The following is a 19,625-nucleotide window of genomic DNA, read 5'->3' on the forward strand; positions in this document are numbered from 1 at the left end:
GTGAGTTAAAGTGTGGCTGCTTAAGAGATACGAAGAGAAGGAGGAAAAAGAAAAAGCAGGCATGCCCTTTGAAGTATGTGCCCTTTGAAGTTTGGGGGGCTTCTGATTTATTTTACTTAAAACTGTGACTGGTGAAGGAGAGAGAAACTTTGTTATTAATGGGTGGTAGGAGTGAAGGGTACTTAGACAAAAATGTTAGTGGTGTTACTTGCTAAAAAGTACCTCCTATGTTTTGAAATTTAGCATTGTTTCTTAAATAACTGCTCCCTCCCCACTTCTTCTGTTAGGAATTTCCTTTCCTGGCTTTCTTCTGAGTAGTTTAGAAACTTTAGAAACTGGTTTAATGGCATTATCTGTTTCTAAAAGCCAAATGTGTTGTCTTCTTGGCTTGGTCCTGCAAGCTCTTGAGGGTTGTTGAATCTATTGGACGTCCTCTGGTCACTGTAGGTGCTTCAGGGTAGGATGTTGTTACAGGGTGTTACTATACCATTTTTTTTGTTTTGTTTTATTTTATTTTTTTCCCTTTGTGGAGTAGAGTACATTGGGACACTTCGCTGTGTCTTAGATGCCCCAATTTATGGCCCAGCATTTTAGGGTAAATCTGTGTTCACTAGAGGAGTTTAATTAACAATAAGCCTGTGAACTAAAGCAGGGGAATGTTTGCTTTTTTTCCATCCTTACCACAGAACTGGCAAACAGGACTCCCCAGTCGCATGGAGGGAGAGGTAGTAAATCAAATAGAAAAAACTTACACTGGGAGGAACCTCTGGAGGTCATGTAATCACCCTGCAGCCCCCAGCTCACGGCAGAGTTGGCTTCAAAGTTAGGTCAGGTTGCTCGGGGAATTAAAGAGAGGATGTTTATCAGATCCCCTAATTCAGATAACAGTCCTCATTAATTCTGCTCATGTGTAAAGATATGCTTGTGCTCAAGAGTATAATGAGTCAGGTCACCTGTCTCCAGCTTGTGGGGAGCCGATTTCATGATTTAGTGTCAGCTTCTTATCTTAACGCTAATGATTAACACACAAGAAGCAAACCAATTACTTCACCAGGTTTCATGTACTTAGAAAACAGTCAAGAAAGTTACAAATGCATCAGGAGCTAAATCAGCAAGCCTCTCCAGATCTCTCATTGAGCAATATTTTCCAACTTTCTTGTATTAAATGACCATAAATAAGCCCGCTCCCAATCCAAAGCACAGTTTCAAAGCCCAGCCATTGCCAAGAAGAAGATTTAAGGCAAAAAGGCTGAAGTAACTTTACAGACTGTTACTGCTGGTTTTCTGTAATCATAAATGTCAGGATAGATGACTATACTTTCTAGCAATGCACAGCTTTTAATAGGCAGTATACAACGCTTATTAATAATAATATTTTGAGTAAAAGTGGAAATTTTCCTACTGGGAAGCTGCATGTCAGACTTCAGTTCAATTCACGTGGCCGTATTGATTTATTGTTTTCTGGCAACCTCAGAGCGTCCTGGGTGGAGCACAGCAGAACTGGTCTAGGAACATGTAGTAAAGCCACATGTAGTTTTCAGCCCTTGAACAGCCTCAGTGTTGTTTTTGCTGAGCATACTCAGCTGATGGAAGTTAAGTGCACAGACCAGAGCCAGAGTGCTCAGCACCGGGCAGGCTCAAACCTAAGACACCCAGGTCAGGACAGGATCAGAGGCTGTGCTTGCCTCTGGCTTCTAGCAACGCACATCTCATAAGAAAAACTTTCAGGATGCACAAGGAGTTGAAGGGAAAGTGAGGGCTATTTTATGTTTCCCCTCGAAATATCTCGAAAAGCCTTTAAAGATTTTTTTCCCCCTACTTAGGTATTTCATATGAAGCAGAATTTCTTTGTACAGGCTCCAGCTAGCTGGCTACATAGGGAGTTTAGCCTAAGGGATTGTGCATTGAAAACAGTAAGGAAACTTAAACAACTTCAGAGCATACTCGAGTTTCCTGGAGTGCTTGTTTGGTAATCTTTGAGGGCCTGCTGGGCGTGGTAAACTTTGCTGGCCATCTCCCTGAGGTTGCAATTGTGCATCTCTGCCTCCACATGCTGAATGCAACAGTGTCTTTCTTTGTGAATCGGACAGGGAATTATGATTCTCATACATCATTCATGGTTTGTTGCAATAATTCAGAAATCACAAGCTGTTCCTCAGTTTTCATTAATACAAATAATTACACTTTTCATGTTTTTCTGGGTTGAGATGTGTATGACCGGGAGGTCTGGGGCCTCTTCTGTTAAGCAGCAAACCGTTGCCAAAATAACAGATTGTTAATTTTTGGGAGCTGCTGACCTATTGAAGGCCTATTTTGTCATAATTCACCTCCAAAAAACAGGGAACGTTCTGTACCACTAGAAAGTGAGCCGTTCCAGTTTTACACATTGCAGATTTTTACTCCCTTCCTCCTGTAGTCCTAAGGACATCTGACCTCTTTTTTGCATTCAGATCTCATCTTTCCTCTCCCCTCTGATTCACTTTGACCCGGTGTCTTGAAAAGTATCAGGTCTCAAAACAATGCTGCGTTTTATTCTGAAAGTTGGATTCCAGTTAATCCCACTGGTTAGCTCTTGGATTCATAAAGGTATTGGTTATCTTTCAAATAATCTCTTAGCAGTTGCTCTTTCTTATAAATTAAGTTATCTTGTGGATTGGGGAAGCAGAAAAGAACTGGAACTCTGTTTCTCAGGTAGCTTTATCAGAAGCAGTACTCTGAATCCTCACTTAACCTGTCCACTGGCGTAAGGGGAGAAATTCAGTCCCTACTTCAGGGAGAAGCAGGTGAGGATGTTGTAAACATGTAAACTGATGCGAAGTCCTTTTCTGCTCCATCACTGTTGGACTACATCACAGTGCTGTTCTACATTTGTTTTTTTTCTGAAACTCTTTTGGAAGGACTGTCTTTTCAAGGTTCTAATATCCTATTTTATTTAGTGTTTTCTTAGTAGCTTATTCTGGGTCTGTCAGCATGTGGTTGACTGACGTATGTTTATCTTGTGACAAAATGGAAGGAAGCAACCATGTAAGAGTTACAAGATTGCAGACCCCAAGAACAAAGCTCTGCTTTGAGTGTTGCCACAGACTGTGGCTGTAAGTTCCTTAAATGCATCCTATATCTTAGTTTCTCTGTTCATAAGAAGCGGGTGCCTGCCTAGCTTTAAGGGATAATAATTCAATAACATTAGGACTATTAAAATCTAAACCTGAAACTTACTTTTTGGGCATTCCCCACTGGAATTCAGTGGTCAGATTTTGAAAAATAAAATCCTTGGTGATTGAGATACGTATCAATCTCACTCTGCCTCTATGTGTATGGATACAGATATGTATGGATACACATATGTATGGATATATCCTTATGTATCCATACAAATACACCACTGGGAAACTAAACCACTAATAGGAGGCATGGGGGGACTTGCTTCAGAGCATGCAATCCCCTAGTTGTTTGTTCACTTTCTCTCCACTCTCTGTTTAATTGCACATCTAGAGAAAATAAATATTTTGAGTCTCATTTTCTTTTGATGAAAAAGATTAAAAAAAAAGATTTTTTTTTGAAGAAAAAGTCCTAACTGAGATGAGTGACATCAAAATTCACCGTATAGGTAATGAATGATGGCACTTATGGAGATTTTGAATGGAACTACAAATGAGAATCTTCTGTCTGAGAAACATTTTTGTCTTCCACCAGTTTCTGTGATCTTCTGCCTTACTTATTAAAAATAAAAAAAAATAAAAAAATAAAAAAAAAAAGAAAAGAAAAAAGCATACCTCAGTAAAATTCAGCCAGATTCTCTTGGATGCATTGAACTAACACTCAGCATTAAAGAGAACCATCTGAGAGGTTAGGTTGTAGAGAGCTGATTTTGGCAGCATGATTCTCTGCTCCTTCCCTGTTACCAGTAGATCAGGGGATGGAGGACAGCAACTTTTCTGCCTCTGTCCTGACGTGCTGATACTCTGGGAGTGGAGTGAGAGGGAGGGATACAAGTCACCTGTGGCATGTTTCTGCCTGCTAACACTTTCCTCCAGACAGAAAGCAATCGCTGTTCCCACTATTTCTCAGGTGGTGTGAAGGGACAGAGCAAACAGTAAACATTGGAAAAGCTGCTTAGTTTCTAACCCTCATTCTTGTTTTATGTTGTATTTAGTAAAATTACAGGGTTCTCATAGTCAAATACTAAAACATTTTTGCAGTGACTTGGATGGGTGATTTCTTTGTTTTACATGCAGAGTGTAGCTGAACTCCACGATGCAGATGTGCAGTGCTTTAACTTCTCTTCAGAGAACAAGTCCTTCAGTTTCAGTCCCTGTTAGTGCTCTCAGCCAGCAGCAGTTTTTATTCAGGATTTAGCTCAGAATCGATTTGGTGCTAATTCTGTAACACCAGTTGTGGCTAATGCTTTATTGTAGTGCAAAGTTTATTAATAAGAGCTTTATGATGTATATTAGAGGCTGATTATTAAATTACATAGAGATCTGACCACGATCTTTTAGGGAACTTCAGTTGAGATAGCTACAACTGGGCTAGATATTGGGATGGTGGGTATTGTCAGTGGCAGGTTTTCGGAGGAAAAGACCCCAGACATCAACTCCTGCAAATACATGTACCGTCTTCTTTATACAAATTTTGGAAAGTAAAACTGCCAGCTAAAGGAAGAGGGCCAATGCAAAGATGAGAATTTCATAAGTCTGTAAGAGGCGACTTTGTGTCTCCACTGCCAAGTCAAAATCAGTAAATATTTCTAGGTTCACTAGAATTCCTTTTAAACAGATTTTTAGTACAGCTAGGGCACATGGAAAATAAGGAGGTGATTGGTGACAGCCAATACAGCTTCACTGAGGGAAAATCATGCCTGATGGATTTGGTGGCCTTCTACAATGGGGTTACAGTGTTGGTAAGGGAGGAGTGACTGACATCATCTACCTGGACTAGTGCAGAGCATTTGATGCTGTCCTGCACAACATACAGAATCACACACAGAATTTCTAGGTTGGAAGAGACCTCAAGATCATCGAGTCCAACCTCTAAGCTAACACTAACAGTCCCCACTAAACCATATCCCTAAGCTCTACATCTAAACGTCTTTTGAAGACTTCCAGGGATGGTGACTCCACCACCTCCCTGGGCAGCCCGTTCCAGTGCCTAACAACCCTTTCAGTAAAGAAATTCTTCCTAACATCCAACCTAAAACTCCCCTGGCGTAACTTTAGCCCATTCCCCCTCGTCCTGTCACCAGGCACATGGGAGAACAGGCCAACCCCCACCTCGCTACAGCCTCCTTTAATGTACTTATACAGAGCAATAAGGTCACCCCTGAGCCTCCTCTTCTCCAGGCTGAACAAGCCCAGCTCCTTCAGCCGCTCCTCATAGGACTTGCTCTCCAGGCCCCTCACCAGCTTTGTCGCTCTTCTTTGGACCCGCTCAAGCACCTCGATGTCCTTCTTGTAGCGAGGGGCCCAAAACATCCTCATCTCTAAATTGGAGAGATGTGGATTTGATGGATGAACCACTCGGTGGGTAAGGAATTGGCTGGATGGTTGTCCTGAAAGAGTTGCTGTCAGTGGCTCAATGACCAGTGATGAAGCGTTCCTCAGGGGTTGTTATTGGGACTGGCACTATTTAATATCTTTGTTGGTGATGTGGACGGTTGCATTAAGTGCACCCTCAGCAAGCTCTGTGGTGCACTCAACACACTGGAGAGCAGGGATGTCATCCAGAGGGAGCTGCACAGGCTGGAGAGGTGGGCCTGTGCAAACCTCATGAGGTTCAACAAGGCCAAGTGCAAGGTCCTGCATCTTGGCCAGGGCAATCCCAGGCACAAATACAGGCTGGGTGGAGAATGGATGGAGAGCAGCCCTGAGGAGAAGGACCTGGGGGCGGTGGTTGATAAGAATCTCAACATGAGGCAGCAGTGTGCACTTGTAGCCCAGAAAGCCAACTGCATCCTGGGCTGCATCAAAAGCAGCGTGGCCAGCAGGGCAAGGGAGGTGATTCTCCCCCTCTGCTCTGCTCTCTTGAGATCCCCACCTGGAGTGCTGTGTTCAGTTCTGGGGCCCCCAGCATAAGAAGGATGTGGATCTGTTGGAGTAAGCCCATAGGAGGGCCATGAGGATGATCCAAGGGGTGGAGCACCTCTCCTATGAAGAGAGGCTGAGAGAGTTGGAGTTGTTCAGCCTGGAGAAGAGGCTCTGGGGAAACCATATAAAGGCCTTCCAGTAACTAAAGAGGGCCTACAGGAAAGCTGGGGATGGACTCTTCGTCAGGGAATGTAGTGATAGGACAAGAAGAAATAATTTTAAACTAAATAGGGTATATTTGGATTAGCTGTAAGGAAGAAATTCTTCACTCAGAGGCTGGATGGGGCTCTGGGCAACCTGGTCTTGTGGGAGGTGTCCCTGCCCATGACGGGGGGGTGGAACTAGATGAGCTTTAAGGTCCCTTCTAACTCAAACTGTTCTGTAATTCTCATCTGTTCCTGTCAACACATCTTTTCACCGGTTGCCATAAGTGCCTTAGGGTAAACTCCTATTAAAGACATATTTTTTTCTTAAATTAAGCTCATTTGTGGCCTAGAACAGCAGAGAGCTGCCAGTGTGACTCTGCAGTAGCAAGGTTATAAATGAACAAAATCCAGAGACGGGATTCAGCTCAGCCTAACTTCACTTGTCGACCATACAGGGATGTGCATGTGAGCACAGGAGCTTAGACATCTGCAGTAGTAGTGACTCAAATGCAGGTCAGTAGTGTCCAACACAGTGCTTAAGTAATCAGATGTAAATAAGGATTTAGGATGAGATGAAATCCTATTTAGACTCTACTAGCTGTTCTGTTGGCTTAAGGGAAATACATAGAGCTGATGCCCATCGATACCCACATTATGGGCACCTGAAATTCAGGTGTGCTGAATCTCACTGTTGCAGTCAATGGCTATCTGATTTCTGTCAGAAATTGTCTCCCTGATTTCACTGGAACTAGGATTTCTACCAGCTTTTGTAGGGGCTACAAATAGGCCAAGGCTCTCGGGAAATTAGAAATGTGGGATTAACTGGTACTAGCTTAGTAACTGTGTGGGAAGAATGGCCAGTTTAGGTATATATTCAGCAGAAGCCTTTCAGCCTGCAAAAATAATTAAAAAAATAAATAAAAAACCTTGGTCAGATATTATTGTAGTTGTATCTCATAGTTGGTGTTTGCGGTTTTTTTTGTGTGTGTGCTACTCCAGCACTCCCATTGGAGATTTGGATGACTGGGACATGCCAGAGCATGCTATATCATTTAGAAAGAGCGGATCTACATTCAATAAAGGCATTAAACAATGAAGATTAGTTATCTTATATCCAATAGGATCACGATTTGCAGACTGCAGAAGTTATGGGACCTGTTCCAATGACTACAGAATTTTGGACTGACCTTGAAGTTTTGTGCTCAGAATAAACATTTTACACACTGCTTATGTAGAAACATATGCTGATTCTGCAGTCCCTCGCTCACAATGAGGATGTGGTGGCAGTTATCTCCTTGCATTTCCCCGAAGGTCGAATGTTAATATCTAGTTACAGAACGGAGCCATATGTTTTCCCACCGATTTCATCCAAATGTTTCTGATTTGTTTTATCGCTATTAGGTGACATTCCAAATATCAGTGCTAACTGCTTCCTTCTGTGGTTTAGCACCATGAGAAAATTAGAGCTCGTTCCGTAGTCAAAATGTCTAGCATTTGCAGCAAACATGTATTTTTAATTAAACGCTTTCCGAAGAAAATACTTTTCTCTCAGAGAGGAAGAATCTTTTAATGTTATTGCCACACTGTACAACTTTATTTCAACTGTGAAGTTTTTAGATATTAAAAATATAAATTTGCATTGCTGTTCTGAATGTGTTGTACCATTTGATCATATTGGATTCATGGTGAAGGCAGTAGGTGCTGGTAGCTAAGGCCCTGTTATGGAAGGACTCCTAGAATTGAATCATGTAATAGAATCACAGACTGGCTTGGGTTGGAAGGGACCTTGAAGATCGCCTCGTTCCAACGCCCTGCCATGGGACAGGATGCCACTCTCTAGGTCAAGTTGCTGATAGCCCCATCCAGCCTGGCCTTGAACACCTCCAGGGATGGGGCATCCACAGCTTCTCTGGGCAGCCTGTGTTAGTGCCTCAGCACCCTCTGGGTGAAAATTTTCCTCCTAACCTCTAATCTAAATCTCCCCTCTTTTAGTTTAAAACCATTCCCCTTGTCCTACCATTATCTGCCCTAGAAAAAGTCATTCTCCATCTTTGTTATAAGCCCACTTTAAGTACTGAAAGGCCGTGATGAGGTCTCCCCAGAGCTTTCTCTTCTCCAGGCTGAACATCCACAGCTCTCTCAGCCTTTCTTCATAGGAGAGGTGCTCCAGCCCTCTGACCATCTTTGTGGCCCTCCTCTGGACCCGCTCTAACAGCCCCACATCCTTCTTGTGCTGGGTGCCCCAGCCCTGGATGCAGCACTCCAGGAGGGCCCTCACAAGGGCAGAGCAGAGGGGCACAATCACCTCCCTTGCCCTGCTGGCCACCCCTCTGGTGATGCAGCCCAGGACACAGTTGGCCTTCTGGGCTGCAAGCACGCACTGCTGGCTCTTGAATCTTTCATCTACCAGAGCCCCCAAGTCCTCCTCTGCAGGGCTGCTCTCAGTGAGTTCTTCTCCCAGTCTATGCTCATGTCTGGGATTGCCCTGACCCAGGTGCAGCACCTTGCACTTGGACTTGCTGAACCTCATTAGGTTCATGTGGGCCCATTTCTCCAGCCTGTCCAGGTCCCTGTGGATAGCATCCCTTTCTTCTGCTGTATCAACTGCACCACTCAGCTTGGTGTCATCTGCAAATTTGCTGATGGTGCACTCGATCCACTGTCTATGTCATTGATAAAATGACACAGCACCAGTCCCAGGACAGGCCCCTAAGGGACACCATTCATCATCAGACTGGTCAGGCATGATTTGCCCTTGGTGAAGCCATGCTGGCTGTCTCAGATCACCTCCTTGTCCTTCATGTGCCTTGACATTGTTTTCAGGAGGATCTTTTCCATGATCTTCCCAAGCACAGAGGTGAGGCTCACTGGTCTATAGTTCCCTAGGTCCTCCTTCCTACCCTTTCTAAAAATGCGAATGATGTTTCCTTTCTTCCGGTCACCACATGGCCTGACTGCCAGGATTTTTCAGATATGATGGGGGGAGGCTTGGCAACACCCTCAGCCAGTTCCCTCAGGCCCCTGGTATGTATGGCATCAGGCCCCATAGACTTGTACTTGTTCAGTGTCATCAGGTGGTCTCAAACCTGTTCTCCACTTACAGTGCGAAGGACCTTGCTCCCCCGGCCCCTGCTTAGAAGTTCAGGGATTCAAGAGATGTGGTAAAGCCTGACTGGCTGTGAAGGCTGAGGCAAAAAAGTTGTTGAGGATGTTAACCTTCTCCATGTCTGTTGTTCCCAGTAATGTAAATACCAGCTGTTCTTATTTTCTCTCTTGCAAGGAATGATTAGAGACTGTTGAAGGCACTCTTTGTTCCTGCTGTCTAAAAGAATGACCTCATTAATATTATTTTAGCTCAATTCTCCGAGAGGATGTGGCCATCTCCTTTAGCTGGAAGTCCTTGTGAGGATTAGGTGACGAGGCACAATAAATGCTGATGATGCAAGTTTTAATCACATAAGAAAAGAAAAATTTTACTGTCTGTGAGACAGTTGTAAAAATAATTGTGATTATTAACACTTGAATAGCAGAAATCCAAGGTCATGGTGGGAAGATTTAATAAATTATTATGATTATTATGTTTTTAATTATGTTCCAACATATACAGGCATTAAAGTGGAGCCACAATTCTTTAAGAGACTTATGAAACTTTCCTGAATTTGACTAAATTGCCTCATTAGGTAACTGCAGAGATTCACAACTACAAGACAAAATATAAGAAACTCGGGCATGTTGTGTTCTAACTGTTTAACACGACCCAGCTGCATAGAGAAGCAACGTTATAATGACATTTTGTCTCTCCTGCCACACTGAGCACATTGTGTATGCTCTAATGTGCGAGCAGCTTAATTCCAAATACTGCAAATATAAACAGAGACATCTGATTTTTGTATTCTAGTAACTCCCAAGCCTACATCATTAAACTGTGTAGAATCAGAAATAATTTTCTGGCTGTGCTCCCTAGCAGAAAGGTACGTTTTCCTTAGTTTTGTCAGAACCGTAACCAAGAATATAATTGTGTTCAGTGCTGTTGCAGCCTGCCAAAACCTTGGAAGTCTGCAGCTCCTCCACCGAAACCCACTGTGCAAGCAAAGTTCTGGCTATAAAAAACTTACATGACTGGGAATCACGCTTAGGCTGGCCGCTTGTTGGTGAAGGTCATTCATTCATCAGTGCATCTGGATAGTCCTGGAATGGTGACACATTCCTTGCATGGGCAACTTCCACAAGTCTGCACGAAGGAGTGAAGCTGTAGCAATTAAGCTGTGATTTTAAGAAACTTGTATATGACCGAATTCCAATTAGTAAAGTTTTAGGGTAAGTTCCTGTTTCCCTGCCTCAACATGACTAGTCTTGCTGCAGTCAATGGGACTGGCTGTGTGATGAAATGAACTGGACTGGCAGCATAGAGAAGCAGTAGCTCTTGCTAAGAAAATCCCTGCTTAATTTCTGAGCTCCACATGAGCATAACTGTCTTGGTACGGCAGTTTAGTTTGTAAAATGTGAAAGCTGTGGTGTGTCCAGATTTTGAAGCATTTTCATTCTAGCACACTTTTTGCCCTAGGAGAATTGTGGTTTAAGATTCAGGTTAGTCAGCACTTGATGGGTCACAGCTGAAATCAAAACAGATCCAATTTGTGTATTTGCTTGAGCTCTCAGACTTAGTTATGAGAATTTGTAAGGAATAGACTGCTAAGACTTACACGGTGTTTTTGTTCTTTAATTTAAGGCGGGAGGATTCTTCTGCATTTCAAATAATTTTTGTAATAAATCATACTAAAGTGTTTTATGCCTATTATGATCATGAACTTGTGAAATAAAAGAAAATGAAGACTGAGAATGTTGAACTTGCATATTTTTTATTTTTAAGACAGATTGCTATAAAAGTTGTATAACTAGCCAATATGAAAAATATTAAGCATGGTTTCTTTATATTTATTTATATTCTCTTATATTTGGTTGTCTTGTAATTTACTTTTAGCTGAATATTGAAGTCATCTGAAGCTGTCTATATCGATGAACATGACTATAGAGAAAGTATGGAAAGAGAAACTCATCTAAGATATGAGAGAAATGGCAGAAACAGTACAAGGAAAATCCTCATTTTATAATTTGAGTAAACAAATGCATGTTTTGCATAAACATTGTTCTTATTCCCTTTTATAAAATTGCTTTTAGCTACTTTTTTTTTTTTTTTACTGAAAAAAAAAAAAAAAAGAAAAAGAAAAGAAATATAACTTAGTGATCTGAAGATAGTCAAAATACTTTGATTTTCAGGGAGGAGTTTGTCCCTGACAGTATAGAGAGGAACACACACAAAGCTGAGAGCAGTCAAGTGCTTTATGGCAATCAGAGAAAAGTCTGTACTGCCATTTCCGGCATATGAAAATGGATCTGGAAGTTCAAAGTTTGTACTTCAGTAATGTGGTGTTTGTGAGAGAGATGGTAATGACTCTTAAACCACTTCAAACCACTAAAACATTTAGCTAATCCTGTCACTCCTCTGCCTCTAGCAGCTAGTTCAAAGGAAGGGGATCCTACCCAAATTACCTACATGAGATGTGGTTTAATGTTCAGATAAGGGAGAAGGAAAAGGAAGTTCCTGGGTGGTCGGGATGTTGTCCTTTCCAATGGTGCCCTCTACGTTGCACTCGCTTAATTTTGAAGCACTTGACCTTGGGATGGCTGCTCTTTACATTTGTAAACAGGATTCAGCAGATGTTTTTGTGAACACAGTAAAAGAAATTATGAGCTTGAGCGCAGCCCACAGCAGTTTCATCGTGTGCTATAGTGAATGTTAAAAAGGATCGGAAACCCCTCTGAGTTAATGTTCACCAAGGCAGAATCTGAAAACCTGATAACCAGAGCAAACCATTCAGCTGGGAGTGGCTGATGGACAGATTTACAGGCTAGTCCCACCCTTGCCTTTCTCTGAAGATTCATGGGCAAAGGGAATCTGGAGAGGCTTGTTAGAATAACCGACTGTTTGGCCCCAAAATGGCTTGGAAAAGTATGGCATTGTCTCTAGTCACAGTAACTTTTTTTTTCCCTTAAATGAGAGGTTGTACATAGAGTAGTAACGCAAAAAAGAACATTGAGTATTTCCTCAGTGCCAAAAGTGGAATATATTGTTACAGAACTCGGAAAGATATGTTTGGAAAAGAAACAAATTCCTACTTAGTGGTTAACACTTTGAAGCCCCCCACCCTGAGTTTGCTAAGCAGTTTACCAAAACATGGACAGCAAATGGCTATCAGATGTAGGACATCCTAGAATTATGTCAGTGGAGTGGGAGACGCATGAAAAATGCAGAATTATTTCTGCAGTTATTTGCACACAAGCCTTGGAGATTAACAGTTAAACTTGGTGACTTTCAATAGAAACTGTTTCACAGTTGCTGTAAGATTTAATTCTTTCCATCTGGTAGCAGATTACTGATTATTTTTAAACAAAAGGGGATTTTGCATATTAATACAAGTAAACATTTAACGAGACGTGGAGTTGATTTTTTTGTGATAGCATTGGGTGCTTGTTACATACTGCCTTCTCCCTGTCCCAAAATACCCTCTGAATGAATGAGATGTGTTGTAGAGCTTTTGTTAAGTCCTTTGCATTTGTCCCCAATTTTTTCTGCCAGTATTACTACTTTAGGGGCACTTCAGTTGTGAAGCGAGTAAAGGATGCAAAGTGTTGTTCTAATGTGAAATAATCTATGAAAAAAGACCCAAACGTGCAACAGAGAGGGTAGTGTCATGATAGTTTTATTCACAGAAACAAATTCCCATGAGGAATCGGGGTAAGATGTTTGTTCATATTGAAGTTTGTGTTCCAAGCGTTCCACTTTACAGGACTTAGGTGACAAATTCCTGTTTTATTTCATTTCCTCATCTCTCCACCCTACATGAGCTATACCTTAAACTGGTAACAGTTTTTATAAAATAAAACAGCCTCTGAATATCCTCTGGGGGGATCCCTTAGGGTATGACTGTAGATTAACTTATGATATACGCACTTAACAAAAATTGTGGAAAAAGTCTTGGTTGAAGACAGTTGCACATTCAGAGTCAGGTTGCCATTTATTAACTTTTTGAGTGATTAATCAGGGAACCTTAAGTCTGTGTGTACGTAAGGTGCATACGTTTGTCCTCAAGAACTCTTGAGCTTAACAGGGGCAGCGAAGTAGGAAAGAGTCGATTCTCTCATTGGTCTTAGTCTTTCATCTGACCCCTTCTTTCATGTCCTTATCTGACTCATGCTGTCAGCATCCTGTCTTTTCCTGGAACAGCCTTCCTGGCTTTGACTGCTCTGTGCATACGGATTCTGGGGAGTGTTTTAAGGGACAATAATGTTGGAACAAGTGGGACAAAGCAGGCAGAAGCAGTTTTGATGCCATGAAGAACTGCTGCCGGAGGAGCCCTGTGGGTGGATTTGTGATGAAGAGTAGTTAGAGGAGAAAGGTTTTGAATTCATAGAGTGATACGCTGGCAGTCACTGTTATTCTCAGCAATGCCTGACGAGATGAACCTTCACTTCTCCCAGAGCAGTGTCCCTCAGCTCATAGAAGAAAGTCCCTCATGCCTGGGCCATGTTTGCTCTTCCTAACTTCTTAGATCCATGAGCTACGTGCATGTAACTTTTAGACCTGGACAAAAAAGTTTGTTTAATTAATGTTTGGAGGAAAAAAATAAAGCATGTCTGAAGTTAATTGAATCTCACTTAAAAGAAAAACAGTTTTAATTTTAGGCTTAGTCTAAGTAAAAGCTTATGTTGCAGATCATTTACAATACTTTCTGTTTTGGCAGATACCGAACGAGTTTCAGACCTCGGTACACAGTTGCATACAAGACAGTAACAGAGCTAGAATGGAGATGTTGTCCTGGATACAAAGGTGAAGACTGCAGAGAAGGGCCAGCAGAACAGCCAAAGGCAGCTCGGCGTCCCGCGGCACCGGTGAAAGCTGTTGTGAAGAAAGGCTTGGGTAACTTTTTGTTTGAGTTTTGGTATGCATGATCACGTCTGGTTTCTTGCTTTGTCCTTTTACGTATAATAACCGTTATGGTTTCTATTAAACTCAACTACTGGCAGGTACAAAATCCATATGGAAGACACTGTGTGGTGGGAAAATAATAGCCAGGCAATAACAGTCTTGATACAGAGAATTTCCTGAAGAATAATGAAGGGGTGTGTGTGAAACACTGGCCATAAATGCCATCTGTCTGCTCATGGTTCAGGAAAATCTTTGTCTTAAGGTCGTTTTTTGTAAAAACAGAGATTTTTTTTTGGTGGTTTCTTCAATGTTCAGGAAAAAAAAAAAAAAAAAAAAAGATATATTTGAGAGAAACTATTATTAAAATGAAAAAAGAGCAGGTACTACTTTTAATGATAGATGGTGCTTCCTAGCATTTCACAGTGTGTTGTTTGTTCAAGGACCTGAGCAGGTTTTACAGATTAATACTAGATTACCTGCCTTAATACTAAGGTTAAGGGAATGATAAGCCTCCAATGCTAAAAAACAAACAAACAAACAAACAAACAAAAAAAAACTATAAAGAATGAACAATGTTGTATTAGATAATGCCTTCTGAAAGGGTAAGAGGAGTGCTGTTGCTGAAGGATTATGCCTTTCCTCCATCAATAAGAAATGGTAAACAGATGCTTCTTTTTGAAGGACTTCTTCACAGCAGCATCAGAGATTAATGTCATATTAGCTGTTCACTTAGTCAGATTTCCACTGGTGTTTTTGTGTAGTGGAATCAAGTGGGACTGAATACATAGTTTTAAACTACTCCTATACATTATATACATGCTTTAAAAATAAAGCGCTTAAATATTTTGTTAGCCCACCTAAACTATCACTTCAGCAAACTGATAATAAAACACAATAATCTCTTTAGTAACTGGCATGCTGCTTATATCTAGAGATTTTCTTTTTGCTCTGACAAAACTCCCTAAAAAAACTATGTTTCAAAGCAAAAATAGACCAGTGTGTATGTAATAGCTACACTGTGTGTGTTCATACTTTTTCATTACTAAGAATCATAGAATCATAGAATCATAGAATATCCTGAGTTGGAAGGGACCCTTAAGGATCATCAAGTCCAACTCTTGACACCGCACAGGTCTACCCAAAAGTTCAGACCATGTGACTAAGTGCACAGTCCAATCTCTTCTTAAATTCAGTCAGGCTCGGTGCAGTGACCACTTCCCTGGGGAGCCTGTTCCAGTGTGCGACCACCCTCTCTGTGAAGAACCCCCTCCTGATGTCAAGCCTAAATTTCCCCTGCCTCAGCTTAACCCCGTTCCCGCAGGTCCTGTCGCTGGTGTTAATGGAGAAAAGGTCTCCTGCCTCTCGACACCCCCTTACGAGGAAGTTGTAGACTGCGATGAGGTCTCCCCTCAGCCTCCTCTTCTCCAGGCTGAACAGGCCCAGTGCCCTCAGCCGTTCCTCGTACGTCTTCCCCTCCAGGCCTTTCACCATCTTCGTAGCCCTCCTCTGGACACTCTCCAACAGTTTCATGTCCTTTTTATACTGTGGTGCCCAGAACTGCACACAGTACTCGAGGTGAGGCCGCACCAGCGCAGAGTAGAGCGGGACAATCACCTCCCTTGACCTACTAGCGATGCCGTACTTGATGCACCCCAGGACACGGTTGGCCCTCCTGGCTGCCAGGGCACACTGCTGGCTCATATTCAACTTGCTGTCTACCACGACCCCCAGATCCCTCTCAGGGAAGCAGCCATTCTGCCTGTCTTGAATACTTCGTGATTTCCTACCTTTTTTGTACTGTCTTTTAGCTGAAATCCATTTTAAAACTAAGAACAATTCCAACTGCATGTCCTTCAAACTCAATCTCAGTGTTGCTTTCCAAAGTATATCTAGCATTCGTAGTTTGGAATCAGTGCTAAAATTCTTGTGTCTGAAGATTTAACTGTTAACAACACTCCATTACAATAGAGTCACAATTTGACAGGGGAATTTTTTTATCTTTATCTGTTTACTTGTCATCTGAAAGAGTTTTTCTGATGCTAACAACTTGTGTATGTATTTTCTATAAAGTATATTTTCTTTTTCACTTCTGCTTCTTAACTTCATTTTACTTTTACTTGTGCCTGTGTACTTTGTGCATGCCTTAACTGCACAAAGGTCCTTGAATTATGAATTGCCTAAAGGATGTAATGCGACATCACAGTAGGGTTTATACACGATGTCTTTATAGAGTTTATCCCTCTGTGCATAATGGCAAAGATACATAGGAATATGTAAATAAATATGGTCATACAGATCTACACATTAAAATGATATTTAAATGGTTGTTAAATCAAAACAATTGGTGATCTAGCTGAAGTTTTGAATTATATTAAATCATTATTTGGGATCACACTCAGTGTCTTGACTTGCTAGTGCCTTGTTGCTGAGAATCCTAGGAACTAGGAATGGGGGGATCTTAGGGATTCCATTTATCCATCCCCTTAGGCAGGATCAGCTATGCCTGTCCAGCTTCCAGTGGCAGGAATTCTGCTGCTTGTGTGGACAATGTCTTTTCTGTACAGCTGTTTGAGCAAGAATTGGTCAATGTCCTAAAATGTTTAGTTTGGAATTATTTGATAAGGTTTTTTAATTATAAACTACTGAAAGCAAGAATAGAAAAGGGAACAAGCATTACGCATTTTGAAGTATTTTTTGGAAAAAATTTTAGCAAAAGTAAAATTGGCCTCTGTTGACTAAAACAGATACCCTTAGGAATGCTGATTTCCAGACTTAGTCTATTATTTCTTTGAAACAGATGCAGAACCAACAGAAGCGCCAGAACCTCCGCCATATGAGAAGAAAATGCAGTTTCTTGAGGAAGAATTGTTTAGGCTTACACGATCAGTGCTTGAACTTCAGTCCTCCTTGGCAGGTGTGAATGAAAATCTAAAGCTGACTGTCCAAGAAGATGCAAGTAAGATGTTGGTCACTTGGCTGAACAACCTTTATGACCGCCCAGAGCCTGACAGTGCGGTCGGTGGTGAAACAGACACTATCCATCTGCCTGGACTCCTCAGCAATAAAGATCAGAAAGACCCTTTTCTTGATTTTGAAATGGAAGATATAAAGTCTGAGCTAGCCGAGGTCAAAGAAGCATTGAAGATCAGGAATGACCAACTGGAGGAACTGAATGGAAAAGTAAAAGGCTATGAAGGACAACTAAAACAACTGCAGGAGGCAGCACAGGGACCTACATTAACAATGCCTAGTGGCAATGTGTATCAGGAATACATAGACTCAAAATTTGAGTCCCTCAGACAAGAAATACTGGAAGGATTTGAAAAGAAAATGGCAGATCTGAAGAACTCTTGTGAATACAAACTACAGGATATCCAGCAGCAGTGTGATGACAATGACAATAACTGTTTAGGTATAATTGATGTTATAAGAGGAAAAGAGAATGATTTGAGGAAAGAAATAAATACTCTCCGAACTCAGATTCCATCAAACCAGTCCAGTTGTTGCAAGGAGGGTGAGAGAAATGACTTTGACCAGCAGATAAAAGATTTAGACAAGAAGCTTGACAGAGTTGTGGAAGCACACAGGATCCTGAATGTCAGAATAGACAATGAAATCACTCGGTTGTCAACTCCGGATTTGGAAGACATGTTTGGTGAGAGGCTGGAGGAGCTAGATGCAAGGATGAACATTACTGAACGAAATGCTGAAGAACATTGCTTTTACGTCGAGGAAACTCTCCGAGGTGCTATAGCTGCTGAGGTAGATGAGTTGAGAGACTTGTTTGACCAAAAGCTCCGGTCACTAGAGGATAGGCTAGGTGGCACTATTTTAGAGATTGCTAATACCACAGACCCGGATGGAATGTTTATTAATCCTGGGCCTATTATGCCTAGTGACACTGGATTTGCAAACGAGCAGTTTACAACGGAGATAAATCTTGTCAAGAACAAATTACTGTCCCTCGAACACCTCTGTGGCCAGAAATGTCTGTCAGCACCACAAGGGACAGAGGACCTTCAGAAAGAGCTAGAAAATTGTAATAACAAATACAATCACTTGCTTTTGAAAACGGAGAACAACTCTGTTCTTCTGCAGTCTTTAAATAGCTCTCTTAATGAGAAACTTAACTTAATTAAGGATAACCAACGTGACAACCAGAAAATGCAGAGAGATTTGCGTGTATTCCGGTATAGTCTAAATGTCATGGATAAAGATATGAAAAATCTGCAAGATGGCTTGAATAGTTGCAGGGAGCAACTTCTGGGTGTCAATTCTACCTGTAGAAAAACACAACGAGGCGTCTACCGAAAAATTGATCAAATGCAGAGGACATTTGCAAATCAAACCATTCATCCTAGTGATAATTGCTGCAGTGAAGTGAAAGAGAGACTAGAACAATTAAACCACCATGTCCTGAATGATCTCAACAAGTGTAAAGAAAAGACCCAAGGTGTCCAGGATGGTGTTTCAGATGTTGAGAGCCGAGTCGCGAATGTTGAAAAAGTTTGCGGCAAGCTGGACTCTGTCTCGGGTAGCTTGCAGAAGATAAAAGAAGGTCTGAATAAGCACGTGAGCAGCTTGTGGAACTGCATACGTGAAATGAATGGAACTATATCATCTCATTCCAAAGATATTTCTGGTCTCAAAAATTCTGTCCAGCAGTTTTATAGTCAAGTCTCTAAAATCACCACAGACATGGAAGGCATGCTGAAATCTCAGTCTGACACAAGTAAGTTTCATGCATTCTTAATGCTTTTTTATTTGTTTTTCAACAGGCTTTCTTTCCTGAATCACTTATAAAGGAACTAAACAAGGGAGGAAAAATTTAATATTACACCGTTTCTGTTTTGTTTTTACAATGACTATAATTTTGGCTTTCATCTAAGACACCATAGAGGACTTTGCTTTTAAAAGCATTCTTAAAAAAAAAAGTCTTTTATGCTTTCATGTTCACTTTGAGCCAGAATAAAGATAGTAGCAAAACTAATATTTTAGATAGTGACTTTAAAGCAAGTTTTAATTAATATTTATCTGTAGGTATTATTCCAGTTATTTTATTCAACTTTTTCTTGTGTGTATGAGATTATGTGTGAGAATCCTTCCAGCTGATTCCTCGAGGGGAACTGAAAAGTAAATTGAGAAAACCGAAGACAAAGGAATTCAAATTTATGATAAGAAAGATTCTCTGTAAGTTTTGTTCATAGCGTTAGTTAATGATTATAATTCAGCACCGACTCTTTGATTTAGGACTTTCGCAAACAAGCTCTGGCATATCTTGGTGTGGCATTTTAACACTTTTTGTTTCATAGCCCTGCCAGAAGTTTGTGTTCCCACAACTTAGGTGGCAAGTTGGCAATACATTCACACCACAGCTGGCAATGCTTTCACACCTCAACCACTTCTGTT

At 41.4% G+C, this 19,625-nt stretch overlaps 1 protein-coding gene across 3 annotated transcripts in view; it reads left to right on the top strand.

Moving 5' to 3' along the window:
- EMILIN2 (elastin microfibril interfacer 2) overlaps nt 1-19,625 on the top strand; it is a 40,293-nt gene that overhangs the window by 3,473 nt on the left and 17,195 nt on the right. For all 3 annotated transcript variants that reach the window (XM_068671515.1, XM_068671516.1, XM_068671517.1), the window contains exons 3-4: nt 14,032-14,207; nt 17,014-18,948. In XM_068671515.1, the coding sequence (XP_068527616.1) occupies nt 14,032-14,207; nt 17,014-18,948 (2,111 nt within the window). The remainder of the gene's footprint in view (nt 1-14,031; nt 14,208-17,013; nt 18,949-19,625) is intronic.

Source organism: Anas acuta, chromosome 2 (genome assembly GCF_963932015.1).
Source record: "Anas acuta chromosome 2, bAnaAcu1.1, whole genome shotgun sequence".
Lineage (NCBI taxonomy): Eukaryota > Metazoa > Chordata > Aves > Anseriformes > Anatidae > Anas > Anas acuta.